This window comes from Bos indicus x Bos taurus, chromosome 18 (assembly GCF_003369695.1).
Source record: "Bos indicus x Bos taurus breed Angus x Brahman F1 hybrid chromosome 18, Bos_hybrid_MaternalHap_v2.0, whole genome shotgun sequence".
In the NCBI taxonomy this organism is placed as follows: domain Eukaryota; kingdom Metazoa; phylum Chordata; class Mammalia; order Artiodactyla; family Bovidae; genus Bos; species Bos indicus x Bos taurus.
In genome coordinates, this window is record NC_040093.1 from 12,404,561 (window position 1) to 12,424,569 (window position 20,009).

The following is a 20,009-nucleotide window of genomic DNA, read 5'->3' on the forward strand; positions in this document are numbered from 1 at the left end:
AACAGCACGTGGGGTGATGTGGCTTCTAGAAAGAGTGAACAACTCTGGGTCAGTTTCTCAGCAAATCAAGAACAGGCAGGCCATGATGGACACAGACGTTGCATTCCAGGAAAGGTCAGTGTACCTTAAAATATTCCAGAAGCACTTAGTGTTTATATGTAAAATATATAGCTGAAATATATATATATATATAAAAAATATATATGTAAAAATGTAAATAGCTGAGCTCTAGACTCAGTTCATCATAAATGGGTTTTCCTACACATATGGGTGTCCAGTGGAATGTAATTGTTCTTTAGTTACTCAGTTATGTCCAACTCTTTGTGACCCCATGGACTGCAGCCCACCAGGCTCCTCTGTGTCCATGGGATTCCCCAGGCAAGAATACTGGAATGGGTTGCCATTTCCTTCTCCAGGGGATCTTCCTGACCCCAGGATCAAACCCTCGTCTCCTGCATTGGCAGGCAGGTTCTTTACCCCTGAGCCAGTGGGACAGAGGAAAGTTAAATGGAGTCTGAGACAGACCTTGTTGAACGGATGGTTGAGACATTCAGCATTCCTGGTCCCTGGGTCTTACATCTAATCACACCTCCAATCACTGTATCAAACTCCCAAACACCCCCGTCAATTCCAAAACATCTCCTAGGGGAGATCACAGTCTGATAGCGGCCCCTGCACACTGAGCTGGCCTCATCTGGGACCCTCACTCCATTCTAGCCACCCCTTCCCCCTTGCTGTCCCCAAACTTCATGCCTTCAGAGCTTGTGTTCCTTTTCCTGGAAGATTGTTCCGTGTGGTCTCAGCTTCCAGGCCCCCTCTCCCAGTCCAGGCTATCTATTAATAGTTGACTCTTTATGGTCTATTGATTCTCATTTGCTGGCTGTTCCCCTATTGGACTGCTTGTTCATGACACAGGCACAAAGTAGCTGTGGTCGCTGCTGAGTTTTTAGAGCCCAGTATAAGGGGCCTCAATGATTTATGTGTTGAGTGATCAAGGGGACCAACTGGGAACCACAGATGGAGGAAATACTCCTGGAGGTGACATGGGCCGGAGACATGAAGGTCAGGAAGGATCTGGGACAATATACCAGCCCAAGGGGGAAAGGTGGGCATTCTAAGGGAGACTGTGCCATACCAAGGTTCTCTGCTGCTTCTCAGATCAACTCCCAGTGTCATTCTCTGGGGGCAGACCTGGGTGCAAATCCCTACTCTGCAATATTCCTGCTGTGTGGCCTTGAGTACTCTCCATAACCTTTCTGAGCCTCATGTCCTTCTCTATAAAATAGAAATGATGGTATCCACCTCCTTGAGTGGTTACAAGGTTCAAAGAGATCATTTTTGTAAAACATTGAACACTCTAGTGTGCACTTAGTAGATATTTGGTGAGTAAGTAGCTCCTAGTTCCAGATGTGATAAAAAATGAAATTTTAACCCCAAATAGGTAGGAAGAGCATTTAGCTTTGGAGTCACATGGCCTTGAGTTAAAGTTCCAGCTCTGTCACATACCTGTTATCTGGGCCACTGAGTTTTCCTCTCTGAGCTTTAGTGACTTGTCAATAAAATGGGATCATAAGTGTGTTACCCGCCTGGCATTGCTGTGAAAATGAGATCAGATTGTGAATGTAACTGTGCAGCACAGTGTCTGGCTCCTCGTAAGGGGTTATGTTGTTATGATTAGGAATGGCTCTGGGGTGTATGGAGGGAGCAGGCCCCCAGCCCTGGAACAAGGAAGGATGGGGGTGGGGGCGTTTGCAGACATGAAGTTTTGTTGAAAGGACAGAAAAACTGAGGCCCAGGGAGACGGGTCTTTCCAGAGGTCACAGAGCACCTTGCAGGCCAAGCAAGCACCAGAGACAACAGGAAAGACCCCCTTCCACATCTCCATGGGGAATTAAAGTCAGAAGGAATCAAAGGTGAGGAGTGGGCCCTTTAAATCCTAAGCTCCACCTTTGCTTAGAAGGGTCTTTGGGAATATAAAAGGGGGTGCAGTTCCTCTCTGCTCCTGAAAACCATCAGCTGCTCCTGTCTGCGGGCCCCCAGCCCACTTCTCTCCAGCCACCCACCACCAACACTCCCCCGGGTGCCATGCAGCTGCCACCCTTTGACATGTGGAAGGACTACTTCAACCTGAGCCAAGTGGTGCTGGCACTGATCCAGAGTCGGGGGCAAGGGTTGGAGACCCAAGGGACTGGGGAGCCGAGACCCGGGCCCCATGTGGAGCAGGATCAGGGGCAGGGCGGACGCGGGGCTGGCGGGGGCCTGGCCACCCTGTGCAACTTTTGCAAACACAATGGAGAGTCTCGCCACGTGTACTCCTCACACCAGCTGAAGACCCCGGAGGGCGTGGTGGTGTGTCCCATTCTGCGGCATTATGTATGTCCCCTGTGCGGGGCCACCGGGGACCAGGCCCACACACTCAAGTACTGCCCACTCAACGGAGGACAGCAGTCTCTCTACCGCCGCAGTGGGCGCAACTCAGCCGGCCGCAAGGTCAAGCGCTGAAGACCGTCAGGTACCCACCCGCTGCAGCCCCAACCCTCCCTGGTTCAGCCCTCCCAAGCCCCTGGACTCTCCCCATCTCTGGACTCGTCCGGCCCTTTGGAATGTCTGACTCTCAGTACTTGATCCCTGCTGGATCCTGGAACAACGGAGGCAGTGGGAAGCCAGGCCAACTCCGCGGCCCCTTAGAACTCTCAGCTCTCCGGACTCTTGTCTGCGAGTGTCTGTGGATTCTCCGGTGCAGCGGGATCTCCTACGCCTTGGACCACACAGCCCTGTGGCTCCTCCTGGGCCACAGTCCATGGATCTTTAGTTCTTCTGGGACACTTGCCCTGCCTCTTTGACTTCTCAGCCCTCAGGGTCCTATTCCTTGGGGAATTCTTGGACCGTTGGGCTTGCAGGACTCCGCTGTGCTCTCCCAGGGACACCCCTGAGAATCTGAAGAGAGTAAACAGGCTGGCGTGGACCTTCCAGCACAAGAACTTCAACATGGGATTCTGACTTAAATCAGCCTTCTCCGCCTCCTTGGGGCCACCGGCAGACCCACCGTTTCATCGTGGATGGCACCGGATGGGTCCCGCCCTCAGCATCGTATCCATCAAGAGCTGGGGGAAGGAGGGGTCACGTCAGAGCGGCACCACGTCTTCGCAAGCTTGTCTGGGGCTGGAAAACCTTGGGGTGAGCCAGTACCCTTGAACTCCCCCCCCCCACCCCCTCGTTGTTCTTCCCATCGTTCATTCCGTTTTACTGCGCTCCTGCCCCCACGGTGATGGCAAATCACCGATGGGTCTTTTCTGTAGCGAGAGGGCATCTCTCCGCCACCTCCCACCCGCCCCCACAAATGCCCACAGTTTGTAAAATGGCCCTTTCTGTCCTCCCGTGTTTTTTTCAACCTCCAACAGTTTAGTAAACGAAGCTCCCAAAGAAAAGGGGTTTTAATACCCGGAGGGGAATGGCAACCGCCTAGATTTTATTTTAGGGGCAAAGAAAAGCCCCAGTCAGATTTTTAAGTTGTTTGGTTTTTAGCTCAGGGCTGGGCCCGGGTGTTGAGCTTTAGTGAATAAATAAAACGCGTTTCTGGTTGTCTTTGAAATCGCTACGTCTGTTTCCTCCGAGGCTGGGGGTAGGGGGAGGGTGGGGAGACCCGAGTTTGTCCTAAAACGTGGGAAGCAGGAGGCGGGGCAGGAAGGAGACCCGGGTCCCTCCCACGAACGTGCCTCCCCATACATCTTCCGACACAGGTCACCTGTGGACTGTTCCCTAAATCCCAGCCTCTACCTCGACCCTAGAATCCCTTTCTTCGTCTTTTTTTTTTTTTCTGGGCTCTGTCCAGGGTCCCCTCCCACCCCTGCTAGAACCCAGATCATCCAGGACCTATTTTGTGGTGGTTTCAAACTCGGCTCCCAGAGCCCATCGGAGAGGTGACCAAAAGGACTGCTCCCTGCTCTGGGGGAATACACATAACCACAAAACGTTGCATATGATACCAGCGCTTTTTTTCTTCCCACCAGCGCTTTTTTTCTTCCCATCATTCCACACCTATTTATTGAGCCCCTACTTTGTGCCAGGCGCTGTTTTGGACATTGCTGGTTACAGCAATGAGCAAAGCAGACAAGGCTCCTGCCCTCATGGAGGTGACATTCTAGTGGAGAAGGGGGTGAGGTGACAATCAAAAGTTCGTCCGGGTTCTAAAGATCTTCGGAAAACCGGAATGAACATTTTAGCCAACATAATATCAAGTGGGTGATAAGCACAGTGAAGGATAAGAGACAGGGCAAAGGGGTGGAGAGTGAAGGAGGGGCTGTTTTGTATGGAAGGTGGTCAGGGGAGGTCTTTCTGTGGAAGTGACACTTCAGCAGAGTCCAGATAAATTGAGGAAACCAGAAAGGCATTCCATGCATCGGTGACAGTGAGTTCAAAGGCCCTAAGGTCGAACTGAATCTTTGCAGAAGCAGCAGAAGCCCAGCCGAGTAAGATCAGAGAGGCATAAAGGGTAGGCAAAGAGTTGAGAATCTTGCAGACTTTGGTGAGAATCTGACCTTCATTGTGCATTTGCATTCTGAAATTCATCTTGGGCTCCGCTCTCACATACTCTGCTGCTAAGCTGCTAAGTCACTTCAGTCGTGTCCAACTCTGTGCGACCCCATAGACAGCAGCCCACCAGGCTCCCCCGTCCCTGGGATTCTCCAGGCAAGAACACTGGAGTGGGTTGCCATTTCCTTCTCCAATGCATGAAAGTGAAAAGTGTAAGTGAAGTCACTCAGTCGTGTCCGATTCTTAGCGACCCCATGGACTGCAGCCTACCAGGCTCCTCCACCCATGGGATTTTCCAGGCAAGAGTACTGGAGTGGGGTGCCATTGCCTTCTCCGCTCACATACTCTAGTTACATAGAAAAAACTAGAGACCTCTGCTCACAGGTCCTTTCAAAAAATGCAGATCTGCCAACAACAGAGATCCCCAAATCCCTCAAACAACAGCCAGAAGGGATGCCCTAACCCCAGAGCTGTAGTGTGCCTGCACGGGCAGGTTGAGCCTTGGAGGAAGTGGGGCACTCTGGCAAAGGGTGGGCAAGAGTTATGGAAAGCAACAAGGGGGTATAGTACTCAGAGCAATGATGACAGGTGGAGGGCCACACTTTAGAGCAGAGAAGTGAGAGGAGGAAGATGTTCAGGTCAGTCTGGGATGGAGGATAGATACAAAGTGCCTGGGGACATCCAAGATGAAAGCGTCCAGGAGACCTGATCTGGGGCTCCGAGGAGAGGATGGAGACAGACAATTAGTGACCAAAGTTTGGTTTTGTTTCTTTATGAATTTTCATTTATTCAGCAGATAATTAAGTGGCAGGGGAGCTCTGACAAGAGCTGAGGACACAAGGAGCCAGAGGAATAATGTCCCCTGACCTTAACCTCCCCCAGCACCTCACTGTTGAAGAGCTCCGTACTGCTCTGCTGATGGCTCTCTACCAGCAGCCTCTGCACAAGCTCCAGACCAGATTGAGACCCAACTCGCCGCTCAGCCCACACACTCATGGAGCCCCAGCATCCTGGGTGCCTGCTGTGGATGCGCAGTGTATTCACTTCCAAGGGCTGCCATAACAAAGGACCATAAACTGGGGGGCTTGAAACACTGGAAATGCATTCTCTCACAGTTCTGGAGGCTAGGAATCTGAAATCAAGCTGTTGGCAGTGTTGCATTCTCTTCCAAGGCTCTAGGGCAGGATCCTTGCCTCTTCCAGCTTCTGGTAGCCCCAGGCCTTCCTTGTTTCTGACAGCTTCACTCCCATCTCTGCCTCTCTCTTCACAGGGCTGTCTTCTTCCCTCTGTGTGTCTCTCTCTTCTTATAAGGACAATGTCATGTTGGCTTAAGGACCCACCCTAATCCAGTATGACCTCACCTTAAGTAATTACATCTGCAGGGACCCCTTTTCCAAATAAGGTCACATTCTGAAGAAGGGGTTCAGATCAGATCAGATCAGATCAGTAGCTCAGTTGTGTTCGACTCTGCGATCCCATGAATCGCAGCACGCCAGGCCTCCCTGTCCATCACCAACTCCTGGAGTTCACTGAGACTCATGTCCATCGAGTCAGTGATGCCATCCAGCCATCTCATCCTCTGTCGTCCCCTTCTCCTCCTGCCCCCAATCCCTCCCAGCATCAGAGTCTTTTCCAATGAGTCAACTCTTCGCATGAGGTGGCCAAAGTACTGGAGTTTCAGCTTTAGCATCATTCCCTCCAAAGAAATCCCAGGGCTGATCTCCTTCAGAATGGACTCGTTGGATCTCCTTGCAGTCCAAGGGACTCTCAAGAGTCTTCTCCAACACCACAGTTCAAAAGCATCAATTCTTCGGCGCTCAGCCTTCTTCACAGTCCAACTCTCACATCCATACATGACCACAGGAAAAACCATAGCCTTGACTAGACGAACCTTTGTTGGCAAAGTAATGTCTCTGCTTTTGAATATGCTATCTAGGTTGGTCATAACTTTCCTTCCAAGGAGTAAGCATCTTTTCATTTCATGGCTGCAGTCACCATCTGCAGTGATTTTGGAGCCCAGAAAAATAAAGTCTGACACTGTTTCCACTGTTGCCCCATCTATTTCCCATGAAGTGATGGGACCGGATGCCATGATCTTTGTTTTCTGAATGTTGAGCTTTAAGCCAACTTTTTCACTCTCCACTTTCACCTTCATCAAGAGGCTTTTTAGTTCCTTCACTTTCTGCCATAAGGGTGGTGTCATCTGCATATCTGAGGTTATTGATATTTCTCCTGGCAATCTTGATTCCAGCTTGTGTTTCTTCCAGTCCAGCGTTTCTCATGATGTACTCTGCATATAGGACCTCAATTTTTTTTTTCGGGGTGGGGGGAGCTGGGGACACAGTTCAAACCCACAGATCAACTTATACTCACCAGGTCCTAACTGACCTCATCCGCCCAACTGGGACCTGAGCTGGAGACCTGGGTGTCACCTGAGCTGGAGACCTGACTGTCCCCAACCTGACAGTCAGCACACTCTGCATATCCTGCCTCTCAAATGTCTCCCAATTCATTTCCCACCGTCCCTGCCCTGGCCCAGGCTCTCCCACCCCCTCTTTGCCCTCCCCCCACCGACTTCTCCCTTTACTCTGGCCAATAATCTCATCCTCTCCCACCCACCTTCCACACCACGGCGGGGTTCTTTCCAACGCACACATCACACCCTGCCCATCCTGACTCATTCAAGCTCCTTAATGTTGCTCATAAGGTCCTTGCATGGGCTGCCTCTGATTCATGGATCCTTCATGGGGCACATGGTGGGACCTCATCTAAACCCAGCCCTGGTGAAAGTCAGCTTGCCACCCCACTCTGCGCCTGTACCCCCTCAGAAAAAAATATGAACAGAGAAGAACACACAATCATGGGGACTCAACACTTTTATATCCAATGACCTCAAGTAACTGGTTCTATTTGTCTCCATTTCCCAGGCCATTCACTATTTCATGCTTTCTCCTCTCTCTCCGAGAACTTCAGCACCTCCTTTTCACCCCTGACCTTCCTTCCCACGCTACTGAGACAACAGAAGGAACCAGGAGAGAACATGTTCCCAACACTGTTGACACTACATCAACACCTGCCTGTCTCCGTGCCCATATAGCCCCTCCCCGTTTATTGTGGCCGCACAGCCCAGGCCCCTTAGACCAACCCCTACTTGTGGCCGGAGTCCCACCCATCGTGCACACTCAAGGACATGAGGCTGTGATTCTCTCCTCCAGAGCATCAATCTCCCCTTCTCTGGATCACCCCATAGGCACACAAACATACCGCGACATCTCCCATCTTAAATAAACCTCTTGAGATCCTGAGCCTCCTTCCAGATACCACTCCATTTCCTCTCTAGAAAGGATCATCTACACTGGCTCTCTCTATAACCTCTCTTTGAACTCACCCAATTAAGCTCCTGCCCCCACCACACCTCCAAAATTGCCCTTTCCAGGATTACTGATGAATTCTGTGTCACCAGCCCCAGCGATCGCTTCTCAGACTTCATTGAACTTGGCTTCTAGGCAGCATTTGGCCTCGTTAACCCTTCCCTCCTTGCTTGGACTTCCTAGGTGGCTCAGTGGTAAAGAATCTGCCTGCCTGCCAGTGCAGGAGACACAGGTTCGATCCCTGGGTCAGGAAGATACCCTGGAGAAGGAAATGGCAACCCACTCCAGTATTCTTGCCTAGGAAATTCCATGGACACAGGAGCGTGGTGGGCTACAGCCCCATCAGGTTGCAAAGAATTGGACAAGACTTAGCGACTGAACCATAAAACCCTCTATTTGCACTTCTCACTCGGCCTCCAGGACAGCAGACCACCCTGGATCTCCTTTCACTCCCTGACTGCTCTTCCTCAGTCTTCTTGGCTGATCCCAGCCCTCTACATCTGAGTGCCCAGCCTTAAGGCCATGGACTTCTTTTCTATCTACACTTGTTCCTTCGCCAACCTCTCCCAGTCTTAAATGTCATTATTCACTGACAACTCCTAAATTCCTGTCTCAAGACTGAACCTCTCCCCTGAAGTCCAGACTCAAATATTCAACTGCCAACCTGATATTCAACTTGGGCACACTTAAACTCTTAATCCTCTTGTAGCCCTTTGCCAGTCTTTGCTTCTGGTAGCTCCATCCTTCCGTTACTCAGGCCAAAGACACTAGAGTCATCCTCAACTCCTCTTTCACTTCCTCTACCCAATTCCACTTCTGCTCACCCTAGCAGCTACTGCCTTGGTTGGAGCCACTACTACCTCTCACCTGAGCCACTACCTCTTCATGGGGCCTCAGCTTCCACTCATGCTCCCTAAAGTCAGTTTCTACTATTAACACCAGTCAGATCATGTCCTTCCTCTGCTCATGGCTCTCACCTCCTGTAAAACCCAAAGTCGTTACAGTGACCCACAAGGCCCTGAAAACCTCTGTCTCCTCACCCTACCCTACCTGCTGGCTCTCTCCTCTCCAGTCCACTAGCCTCCTGCTATAGTCTTACCTCTGACTGCACTTGTCCCCTCACCTCCTTCATGTATCTACTCAAATGTCACCTTCTCAGAGAGGCCTCCCCCAACCACCTTATTTTAAAATTACAGACAGACACACACATGCACACCACACTGCCCAACCCCTTTGCCCACTTCTATTTATTTCATAGTACTTACCACTTTTTCACTTATATATTTTATTTTGCTAATTGTCTCACTCTCTCCAGTAAAAAGTGAACTCCATGAAGGTATAAAATTTGTCATTTGTATTCACTGCACCTAGAATTGTGCAGGCGCTCAATAAACATTTGTTTGAATGATCAATGAAACACTGTTTGTTGAATGACCTTGAGGACTCCAGCAGGATGTAAGCTACAAATTTCTCGGCGTGGACTTAACTCCAGCATCCTGCCTCCCAGCTAGAACCCGTGTTCTAGCTTCATTTCTGCCTCCACGCATGTACTTAAAGTCATGTCTGTGCCGGGATCACCCCTTACCAGCCAAGAAGCTCTCACTCTGATCTCCCTCCCCGCGTGTCAGTCGTGACGTAAGTGGACAGGGTCCCCCCAGGCAGGGCTTGAAGGTAGATGAGTTACTATGGTTACTGCACCCGCCTGCGGCGGAATATCCCCTGGGTGCCCCGCCCCTACGGGTAATAGATGGTTTGCAGATTTTTAGCAGCCCCGCGCACGGACGGGTATATGAGGCTCCAAACCTAGTTTTCTGACGCTCCCCACCCCACCCACGCAGTTGTCATGGAAACGAAGCGCTACCAGCACCATCTCCCTCCCCTTTCTCTAAGAGACACACAGACAAAGTCAGAGGGTTGAGTGGGCTGGAAGATTGTCCGAGAAGCTGTGCAGTCCCATCGCTCTCCACGGTCCCTCCCTGATCCTCCAAAGATTGCTACGCCTGCGCAGGAGACAGAGTCTGGGTACCAAGGCGAGCGTGGAGAGAGGCACGCATGCGTACGAGGGTTTTGCGCGTGCGCTCTGGTGGTATCAGGGAGCTAGGGAAAGGAGCGCCGCGCTAACCTTGCGCCTGCGCAACTGCAGCCCGCTGACGGAGGCCGGTGGAGGGCAATTCTGCGCTTGCGCTAGGGCGGGGGGAGAGAAACCCAACTAAGGGCGTTGGGGGACCGACCGGCGCTAGGTGCGCCTGCGCCTTGGCTCGCGGGGCGGCCGGGGGCGGGGCCCAGAAGGGGAGGGAGAGAGCCGGCAGGGGGAGGGAAGAGGCCGCAGAAGCCCGAGCCTTGACCGACGGGCAGGCGGGGGCTGCGGCGGCGCCGGTGAGTGATCCGCGGCTCGACTCGGTCCCCACCCTCCGTGACCCTCACTCTTCCTGGAGTCTCCCCTAGCCCCCGTTGCCCCGCGAGCCAATCCCGCACCCCCATAACCCTCAGGGCTCCCCTTGATTCGTGGCAATCCCCAGAGCCCCCACAATCCCCGCAGACCCTAATCCCTAAGAGTTTATATTCCCGGCTCCTCCACTGTTTTAGGAGCCCCCAACTCACTATTATTTCTGGACTGCCCTTCTAAGGACCACTTCTATTACTGGTCTTGCAGACGTCCGATTGCCCCCGAACCCCCAGAGCGCTCCACTGATCCAGTTCTCCCCCTTCTTGCTGCATCTCCTTTTGAGGATCTTCTAATCCCCATCACTCTCGTGTTTCATCGACCTCCGAGACACTCCCATTCTCCTTGCATTTCCCACTCTTCTATGTACCCAGTTCTCCTCTAACTGCCGCAGACACCCCCTCTTCTTCCGCTCTTCCTCATTTCCCTCCACTCCTCCAGACCCTCCCCCCATTTTCATCAACTCCCTGGCCTGGCACTTTGCGCCGCGCCTGGCACGAGACGAGCGCTCAGTCGGTGTCATCTATTCTTAGGCACTCTGACGGCCCCCCGCGGCCCGTCTCCTCCGTCTGCCCTCCGCCCCCAACCCTGTCCCCAGGGACCCGGGAGCCGGTGTCGGGGCGGCAGGGGTGGGGCGGGAGGCGCGGGGCCGCTGAACCCCTTGCCAGCCCCATGCGCCCTGTGCCCGCAGCGCCGGCGCCCCCCATGCGCCAGGCGGCCGGACGGCGGCGTCGGGGGGCGCCATGGCCTCGGCGGCGGCGGGCGAAGCGGAAGAGACCACCCGGCTGCGCAAGCCGCGCTTCTCGTTCGAAGAGAACCAGATCCTGATCCGCGAGGTGCGCGCCCACTACCCGCAGCTCTACGGCGCTCAGAGCCGTCGGGTGAGCGTGGCCGAGCGGCGGCGAGTGTGGGACGGCATCGCCGCCAAGATCAACGGCATCACCAGCTGGAAGCGCACGGGCCAGGAGGTGCAGAAGCGCTGGAACGACTTCAAGCGCCGCACCAAAGAGAAGCTGGCCCGCGTGCCGCACTCCACGCAGGGCGCCGGGCCTGCCGCCGAGGACGCTTTCTCCGCTGAGGAGGAGACCATTTTTGCCATCCTGGGACCGGGTGTGGCGGGATCAGGAGCTAGTGCGGGGGCCGAACAGCCCCCCGCGGCTGCCTCCTCACAGCCGCCAGCCCCGAGTGCCTGCGCCCAACGCTATGTGCTGTCTGAGGATCGCAGGGAGGATCGACGCGCGGGTGAGTTCCTTCAGCATCACCTTAGCAAAAGCAACCAAATTCTACTTTGTGTCTGGCGCTGTTCCGAGCCCTTTCTATGGCGCTTCAGATCCTCACTACAACCATGTAAAGGGCATGCTGCTATAATCCCCATTTTACACCTGTAGAGACTGAGGTTCAGAAAGGTGTAGCGACTGTCAGAGACAAGAATGGAACCCAGACCTAGGAGATCTGGCTCCAGAAATCCACAGCTGGGATCATCAGCTCGCCCACGATTTTCACTATAATTGTAGTGTAGGGAGTGACTCCGGAGGCAGACAGTTTGGGCTCCACTTACTACTTCGCCACTCAGCCGTGTCATTTGGGATAAGTTACTGCTCATCAGTTTCTGCATCTGTGAAATGGGAATAAAAGATTGTCCCCACCTCACAGGGCTGCTGGGCAAATTAAATGGGCTAATATGTGTAAATTGCTTAGCACATTGCCTCCTTGTTAGTTCCTGATACAATTACCAACACTGTTAAGTAGGAACTGTTTTACCATTTTGTAAATCAAAAACTCAGGGAGGTTTGCTAATTTTCCCAAGGTCATGCCCAGAGTAGAGGAACCCAGGAGAGTGGAGTACAAAACTTCCCATGCAGCCTTGACTCTGGATAATTATTTCTTCTACAGCTATTCCCCAGGCAACTGCCCCCAAGGGTTGGGGACAGAGGTGTGACTGAGACATCCTCGGGTCTGCCCTTCTGGACTCACAGTTCAGTGGGGGAGACAGATCCATGCATAGACCGTGATGACTCAGAGCAGGCAGGGCTGGGTGGTGGGAGTTCTAATGGGGGCACCTGATCCAGCCTGGGCAGTCAGGGAGGGCTTCCCGGAGTAGGAGGCATCAGACTTGCGATACAGAGTGAGAATGAAGAAGAGCTGGAAAAGTGTTCCAGAAGAAGGAAGAGCATGTACAATAGTTTGGAGGCAAGAGAGTTTGGCCACTTTAGGAAACAGAGATGTTGCCTTCTGAGAGGAGAGGAAGGAAGAAAGAACATATTTTTGAGATGAGGCCAGAGAAGTCAGCAAAGGTCAAACCATGCAGTTCTTTTAAGCTGAAATAAGGAGTTCAGTTTTATCTTAAGTACTGTGGGGAGCCACTGAAGGGTTTAGAGAAAGAGGGGACGTGTGATCCAACAAGGCATCTCAGGATCATGTATTATAATTTCAAGAGGTGCATTCACTCACCCAAGATCAGACAGCAAGTAAGCAGTAAGAACTTGAATACAGGTTGTGTCCAACTCAAGTTAAGTCCGTGAACTTAACTTATGCACTGGACTAGACGGCCTGATATAATATATACCGTGTGTGTGTGTGTATATATATATATATATACACACACACATGTTGTTTATGCATATTGTTTTTTTTTTCTTTGTTGCTAATTCAAGTCCAACTCTTTGGCAACTCCATGGACTATAGCCTGCCAGGCTCCTCTGTCCATGAGATTTCCCAGGCAAGAACACTGGAGTGGGTTGCCATTTCCTTCTCCAGGGAATCTTCCTGACCCAGGGATCAAACCCATGGCTCCTGCATTGCAGGCAGATTCTTTACTGCTGAGCCACCTGGGAAGCCCACAACAACAACACACAAAATGACAATTAATATTGACTGAGAGTTAATGAGTGTGCAGGAACTGGATCACACATGGTTTGTACATAAAGGTCAGGACTTTGGATTTTATCTTGACGGCATCTGGGAGGCAGACAGTGTCTTAAGCAGGAGAAAGACACCATCACTTGGGACCCTCGTCCTCAGTATGAAGCAAACGTCAGTGTTTCTATGAAATGGCCCCATTGAACCAGCACAAAGATGGCAAACTTATTACGTCAAAAGCTGTGCAACCCCTCCATTCATTCATTCATTCAACAGGCACCATGGTAGGTGCTGCGAACACTAGGGAGAAAAAGACAATTTTCCTTTCCATATGAAACTGACATTCTAGCTATAGTAGACAAACCACAGACAAGTAACCCTCAAAGCAAACCCTCAGATTACACGAAGAAGTGGTAAAAGAGGCAAAACAAAGCATGTTAGGAGGATAGTGAGTAATGGGAGGGGGGTGGCTGCTGTAGACAGGAGTCAGGAAGGGCTTCTCTGGAGGTGAAATTTGAGCAGAGACCTGAATAGAGACTGGACCAAGTGGCTATCTGGAGGAAGAGTACTCCAGCTGGAGGGAACAGCAGGTGCAAAGGCCCTGAGGCAGGTATGTGCCTAAAGTATCCTTGATTAGAATCTCACACAGAGATTACCCACTGTGTGAAACTCTGAAAAGAGGAACTGCTCTGACTAAAGGACAGGAGCAGGGCCTGGGGCAGCCTGAGGAATCTTTTCTGACACTGGAAGGTCAGATAAGGATCGTTTATCTTGTGACCTAATATTTGAATGGAAGAGCAGTAACAGTAACAACATTGAGACCTTAACTGTGCCAGGCACTGGCCTACGCCATGTACCCATGGTGATTCACTTAACATCTGTAACCACCCTTGGGGAGATGTTCTGTTATAGGATTACTTGGTCCTGTGTTCACAGGCATCCATTTACAGGTGGGGAAACTGAGGCCCAAAGGTTGCAAATAACTCTGATTTTTAACTCTCCTAGTGGTCCTCCCATAACCCCTGTGAGCGTGAAGGCTGGGCCCCTTTCTGTTATTTTTGTGCTTGTGCTCAGTCACTTCAGTCGTGTCTGACTCTGTGTGACCCTATGGACTGTAACCTGCCAGGCTCCTCTGTCCATGGGCTTCTCCAGCCAAGAATAGTGAGTGGGTTGCCATGCCCTCCTCCAGGGGATCTTTCTAGACTAGAAAAGTCTAGGAAGCTCTTCCTTTACTAGACTAAAAAAGTCATATATTATTTCCAAGTGGCTGCAATTCCCATGTGCTTTATGAAGAAGACTTGCCATCATGGATCCCGTAGCGCCGGCCCAAGGAATGGTTAAAAGCATAGGCTCTGAAACCTACCTAGGTTCAAAGCCCTCTTTTCCCAGCTCTGTGACACCTCTCTGGGCCTCAAGTCAGCTCATCTGTAAAATGGGCTAATAATGATAGCACCTACCCCAGTGACTGGCTGGAAGGACTCAGTGAAATAACATAAGAGGAGAACTTAGCCACTTTACTCAGGGCTGGCCAGGAAGATGTCCAACCACCTTTAGCTCTGGTTATTGGTGCTCTGCCAGCCTCTCCCACCTGTCCAGGCTGCCTGACCTAAGAGGATGGAGGGGGTGGTGATCCTGGTGGAGGGAACAGTATGTACACTGGGGTTGAGGCAAAGAAGAGGAATAGAAAGGGGCAAAAGCTGAGACCTTATAGCCCTAGAGCAAGTCTTGGACTGTCCCCCTTGGGTGCTGGGAGCTGTGGGAGGGTTGCTACCAGGACTTGGGGCCTGGTGCCCAGTCAGTGCTGACTCCTAGGAAGCCCCGGTACTTTTCTCATTAAAGACAAAATTTTGTGCTGGACATTGTTCTAGGCGCTGGGTAAACAGCAGTGAACAAAACAAAGCCCTGCCTGATGGAGCTGACATAAGGAGGAGGAGACAGACCACAAACACAGAGCGATCCCATGCCAGGTGGAGATAAGTGCTATAAAACAAATCAGGGAGGGTTAGGAGAGAGAAAAGGACAGAGCTGCTTCAGACAGAGGGTTGTGATGTTCTTCCCAAGAAGACCAAGTTTGAGCAGAAGCCTAAGGAGGTGAGGGAGGGAGCCTGGCAGGTGACTGGGGAAAGATCTTTTCCAGGCTGACTGAGAAGCAAGTGCAAAGGCCCTGGGGCAGGAGTGGGTCTACAGTGTATAAGGATCTGGGACTTAGCTGGCGGTCCAGCAGTTGGGACTCCACACTTCCACTGCAGGGAGCACGGGTTTGATCCCTAGTTGGGATACTAAGATCCCACATGCCACCCAGTGTGGCCAAAATTTAAACAAACAAACAAAAAGTGTATGAGGACCTACACGGAGGTCAATGTGGCTGGAACCAAATGAACGAGAGAGAGAAGGAGTGAGACGTGAGGTTAGGGAGGCAACGGAGGCAGATTGTGGGGACCTAAGAACTTTGCTTTTACTGTGAAAAATAGCCACAGGAGGGTTTTGAGCAGACAAAAGACAGATCTCACTTGTACCTTTATTGAGGGAGAATTTTCAGACCATAAACCCACTGATTTAATAAGTGTACAATTCAGGGGCTTTTAGTATATTCACAGACTTGCACAACCATCCCTACAGTCCATTTTAGAAACTTTCATCACTCCAAAAAGGAACCCTATACCTCTTAGCCATCAACCCCGCTATGTCCCTCCATCTCTGCCCAGCCCTGGGCAACCACTAATCCACTTTCTGTGTCTATAAGATTGTCCATTTTGGACATTCCATGTCAATGAATGATAATGAGGTCCTTTGTGAGTAGCTACTTTCCTGTAGCATAACTGTCCTGTATTTTAGTTGGACCCTTGAGGGCTTCTGGTAGAGAAACAGACTCTTCAGGGGTGGAGGTGGGGCTGGGAGCCCAGTGAATAGTCCCAGGTCAGGAGATGATGGCAGTTGGACCAGGATGGGCATCATGGAGCTAGACAGATGTTGAACAAATGGTTATTTGTACACGAGTGGTGTCTTGGGAAAGAGAAAGAGTGACCTTTTGACTTCGTCCCAAGCAGCTAGAAGGATGGAGCTGCCATCATCTGAGATGGGGGTGGCTGAGGGAGGAGCAGGTATAGGGGAGAACCAGGAGCTCAGATCCGGCAAGTGAGTTGGAGACATTATTGGATGAGATTATTGGAGGGGATATGCGAGTACACAGCTGGAGAGAGAGGTTCGGGAAATCTGGGAGCCTGTGCATGCAGACTCTTATGTCCACGAGCGTGAATGACATCCCAGGTGGGAAGAGGTGGAGGAAGCCCCGCAGGCTTGCAGCTGACCTGGCACAGGCCAGAGTTAAGACTGCCATCCTGCCATCCTGGTTGGAGAGACCCCCTATTCCTCCAGAAGTCCCCCTCTCCTGCTCCAGCCACCTCTCCTTTCTTCCAGGCCCTCCTACCCACTCCCTTCTCCCCAGGATCCAGGGATGTGGCCAGAGATGGTTCTGTCTGGATAGCTCAGAGCCTTCTAGAATGTTGGTTCTTACTCTGAATGACCCAGGGGGGAGAAACACTGTATTTAACAATAACCTGGTGGCCGATGCCAGCCTTAATGGAAACTGAGTCTTGGAGGTCTCCTGTTGAGTCATTAAGGCTGGTATCGGCCACCAGGTTATTGTTAAATATATTGTTTCTCCCCCCTGGGTCATGGGGCTTCTGCTCCAAGGCATGATCCAACTTAGGTTTTCAAAAGCTGACTTTGGGGCCAGGCTGGGTGGGAGGTGGAAAGGGGAAATCATGACAGCGTTACAGGTCCCGCCCATCTTACCTACATCTCTCTCTCCACAGACACACCAGCCCACAGCAAAGGGGGCTCCAGCAGCCCAGAGCCTTGGGCCAGAGCCTCCTGCAATCCCCAGGAAGGGGGCTGCCAGCCACCCAAGGAGCGTGAGTCCTCGCCCCCTCCAGCCCTGCAGACCGTCCAGTTGCCCCGCCTGGCCTTGTCTCCACCGCCCCCAGCCCCTCCACCACCGCCGCCACCACCCCCACCCCCCCAGCCACCGCAGCAAGCCCAAGTGGCACTCTCGCCCCCCAGCCCCCCACCCCCTCCGCTGCCTCCGCCCTCGGCCCCAGACCCCTCCCTGGACTTCCTGCGGGCTCAGCAGGAGACTGCCAATGCCATCCGGGAGCTGGCGGGCACCCTGCGCCAGGGACTGGCCAAACTGAGCGAGGCCCTCAGTGCCCTGCTGCCCCTTCTGCCAGGAACCCCCGCTGACCCACTGCCCCCACCTCTGCCCCCGCCCCCGCCCCCACCCCCCAGGCCCATCTTGCCCCCACCCTCCCCTAAGGTGGAGGTCACCCCAGAGCCGGTGTCTGTGGTGACGGCCGTGGTGGATGGGGCGGTGGTGGCAGCCAGGGGGGTGATCATTGCCCCGAGGAGCGAGGAGGGGGCCCCCCGGCCGCCCCCTGCCCCTCTCCCACCCCATGACTCCCCCCCACACAAAAGGAGGAAAAGTTTCCCTACACGGAAGAGGCGGGGGCGATGGAAATCTCCCTGAAATCTGCCATGGGGTTTGAGCTTGTCTACGCACCTTTTGCCTGCACCTCCTCCCCAACCTTAGCCCTGTGGAGGAGGGCAATGCACCTTCCCTTCCCAGCTGCACCCCGGCTCCCTGCTGCAGGGGCACGAGCACCCCACCCCTGTACTAGTTAGTGCCTGATTCTATGGCAGGGAGGCCTCCTGGATGGGCCCCCCAGCCCTTTCTCCAGTACAGCGCTGTCTGCCTGGCTGCTTCCCCCAACCCCGACTTCTAAGCCATGGATTTTATGTTATTTATTATATAACATAATAATATGGTGGGTTGCGGAGGGAAACCTGCACTACCCCACACCCCCGCCCCCCGCCCCTAACAACTCCTGGCCTTGACTTGAAGAGAACTGACCCACCTCCCCAACCCAGACTTTGGAGGGGGTGGGGGCTGCAAGACAAATCAGGATGAAGAGGAGACTGCAGTTTATACCCTAGGGAGGAGGGGGTGGAGTTCTCACTGGGGAGATGGAGGTTGAGCCTTCTGCCTCCCACTGCAGGTCTCTGACCTCCAGAGCTTAACCCGCTCTGTTCTCCGCAGTGGTGACTAGATATCAATAAACTTATTTTTTAATACAATTACTTGGGGCTCTGCCTGAGACAGGCCTGGAATTGCACCACCTATACAAGCAGCAGCATACCAGCCCCATCTTTCTGTGGGCAGGTGACACCCCCTTGAAGCTGGAGGCTGGTAGTTTTCTGGACTTTTTTTTTTTTTCCTTAAAGTCATCAAGTCCTGTGTTGAAATCTTACCCTATTTTTTCATCCTTCAGACACCCCCTGCTAAATGTGACCTCTAGGAGGACATCTTGGATTCCTTTTTCTGGGCTAGGATGGGTCTGCTGCTTAGATTTTCCCTCAGCATCCTGTGGTCCCTAAATGAACACATACCTTTATCTATTTAAAGCCTGCTTCCCCTATAGTTTAATGAAGTCGAGGAGCTGGTTCTCTTTTCTACTCCCAGACTGGCTGCAGAACCTGGTAGCTAAGTAGGTAATAGCCATCACCCTGGACTCAGACCTGGTTCAAGCCCTGCTGCTGCCCAGCCAGCTGTGTAACTACAGGCCTTTATTGTCCTCATCTGTAATGTGGGCATAAAGATTTAGCTGTCTTTACCGGCTACAACTACATCCTATTCATCCTTCAGGTCACAGCTCAAATATTACCCCCTCAAGGAAAGCCTTTCCTGACACCTCCTTTCTTCCCCCAGCAGTTATAAAAGAAAGGGAGTTAAATAATCATTTGAGTACATTTAAATTGAATGTCTGCCTCCAGGTGAGCCTTGTCAGGGCAAGGCCTGAGCTATCTGACTCAGTGTCCTCAGCATTGCCCATCACAGGTTGTCTTTGAAGTAACAAGAAGCTTAAAAACAACTTATGCCAGGCTCCATGTTCAGCATTAATATGAATGTGCATTTTAACCTGAAGGTACCCAATGAAAAGTAGGAGTCTCCATTTTCTCCTGAGAAGGTTTAGAGGCTTGCCCTAAATTTGTCAGGGCCCAATGCAGTTCACCGGTCTGGCTGGAACTCTTGAATCCTACTCTCTTTAATATTTAGTAAAGAATAACCCAAATATGATTTTACATGATACATAGATGGCCTTTTTAATGGCTCTATATGCATGTAGTTTTATTTTGTAAAAATGAACCTAGTACTTGAAACCTGTAATTATGCACATACTGCTTAGGATAAGGCAGAAGTAAATAGCCTTTTTTCATAGGAGTTTACTTCAAGAAAAATGTTAATGATAACAGTGGTAAACAAAATTGTGCAGCTGAGACTGAAGTTTGGGTAACAGAAACAGACCTGCTGTGGCTGCAACGGGATGAAGGGGAGGGGAAGCAGGCACTCCCTGATTAGTTTGAAAACTGCTAATGAATGCAACCCTGGCAAGTCATTAAGATACTTGGAGCACAACAGAGACCCGGTGGCTTCCCTGATGGCTCAGTGGTAAAGAAATCTGCCTGCCAATGAAGGAGATGTAGGTTCGATGCCTGTCTGGGTCAGGAAGGTTCCCTAGAGAAGGAAATGGCAACCCACTCCAGTCTTCGTGCCTACTTCGAGTAGCCTGGCGGCCTACAATCCATGAGGTAGCCAAAGAATCAAACAAGGCTTAGCGACTGAACAACAACAGACCCAGGCCTAGAGAAAAGAGGCTGATGTAGGTTAGAATCTGGAAACCTGTCTCTCCTCCACACGCCCCTTCTCCAAGCATGCCCTGCAGCGTTCCTTCGCCGGGAAGCACGAG

The 20,009-nt window shown here is 51.9% G+C and overlaps 2 protein-coding genes across 2 annotated transcripts; both read left to right on the top strand.

The window, feature by feature from the left end:
• Window positions 1-534: 534 nt before the first annotated feature.
• NANOS2 (nanos C2HC-type zinc finger 2) lies at window positions 535-3,545 on the top strand. Its single transcript, XM_027514457.1, has one exon. The coding sequence runs from the start codon at window positions 2,086-2,088 to the stop codon at window positions 2,500-2,502; it is 417 nt and encodes a 138-aa protein (XP_027370258.1). The 5' UTR covers window positions 535-2,085; the 3' UTR covers window positions 2,503-3,545.
• A 7,484-nt stretch (window positions 3,546-11,029) lies between these two features.
• MYPOP (Myb related transcription factor, partner of profilin) lies at window positions 11,030-18,339 on the top strand. The gene is made up of 2 exons (XM_027515407.1): window positions 11,030-11,589; window positions 17,022-18,339. The coding sequence occupies exons 1-2, from the start codon at window positions 11,091-11,093 to the stop codon at window positions 17,729-17,731; spliced, it is 1,209 nt and encodes a 402-aa protein (XP_027371208.1). The 5' UTR covers window positions 11,030-11,090; the 3' UTR covers window positions 17,732-18,339.
• The last annotated feature ends 1,670 nt before the right edge of the window (window positions 18,340-20,009 follow it).

Bases quoted from the DNA above. Each gene is read 5' to 3' on its own strand.
- NANOS2 (XM_027514457.1), top strand. From the start codon at position 2,086: ATGCAGCTGCCACCCTTTGACATGTGGAAGGACTACTTCAACCTGAGC.
- MYPOP (XM_027515407.1), top strand. From the start codon at position 11,091: ATGGCCTCGGCGGCGGCGGGCGAAGCGGAAGAGACCACCCGGCTGCGC. The intron at 11,590-17,021 runs GTGAGTTCCTTC...CTCTCTCCACAG, and splicing joins CAGGGAGGATCGACGCGCGG to ACACACCAGCCCACAGCAAA.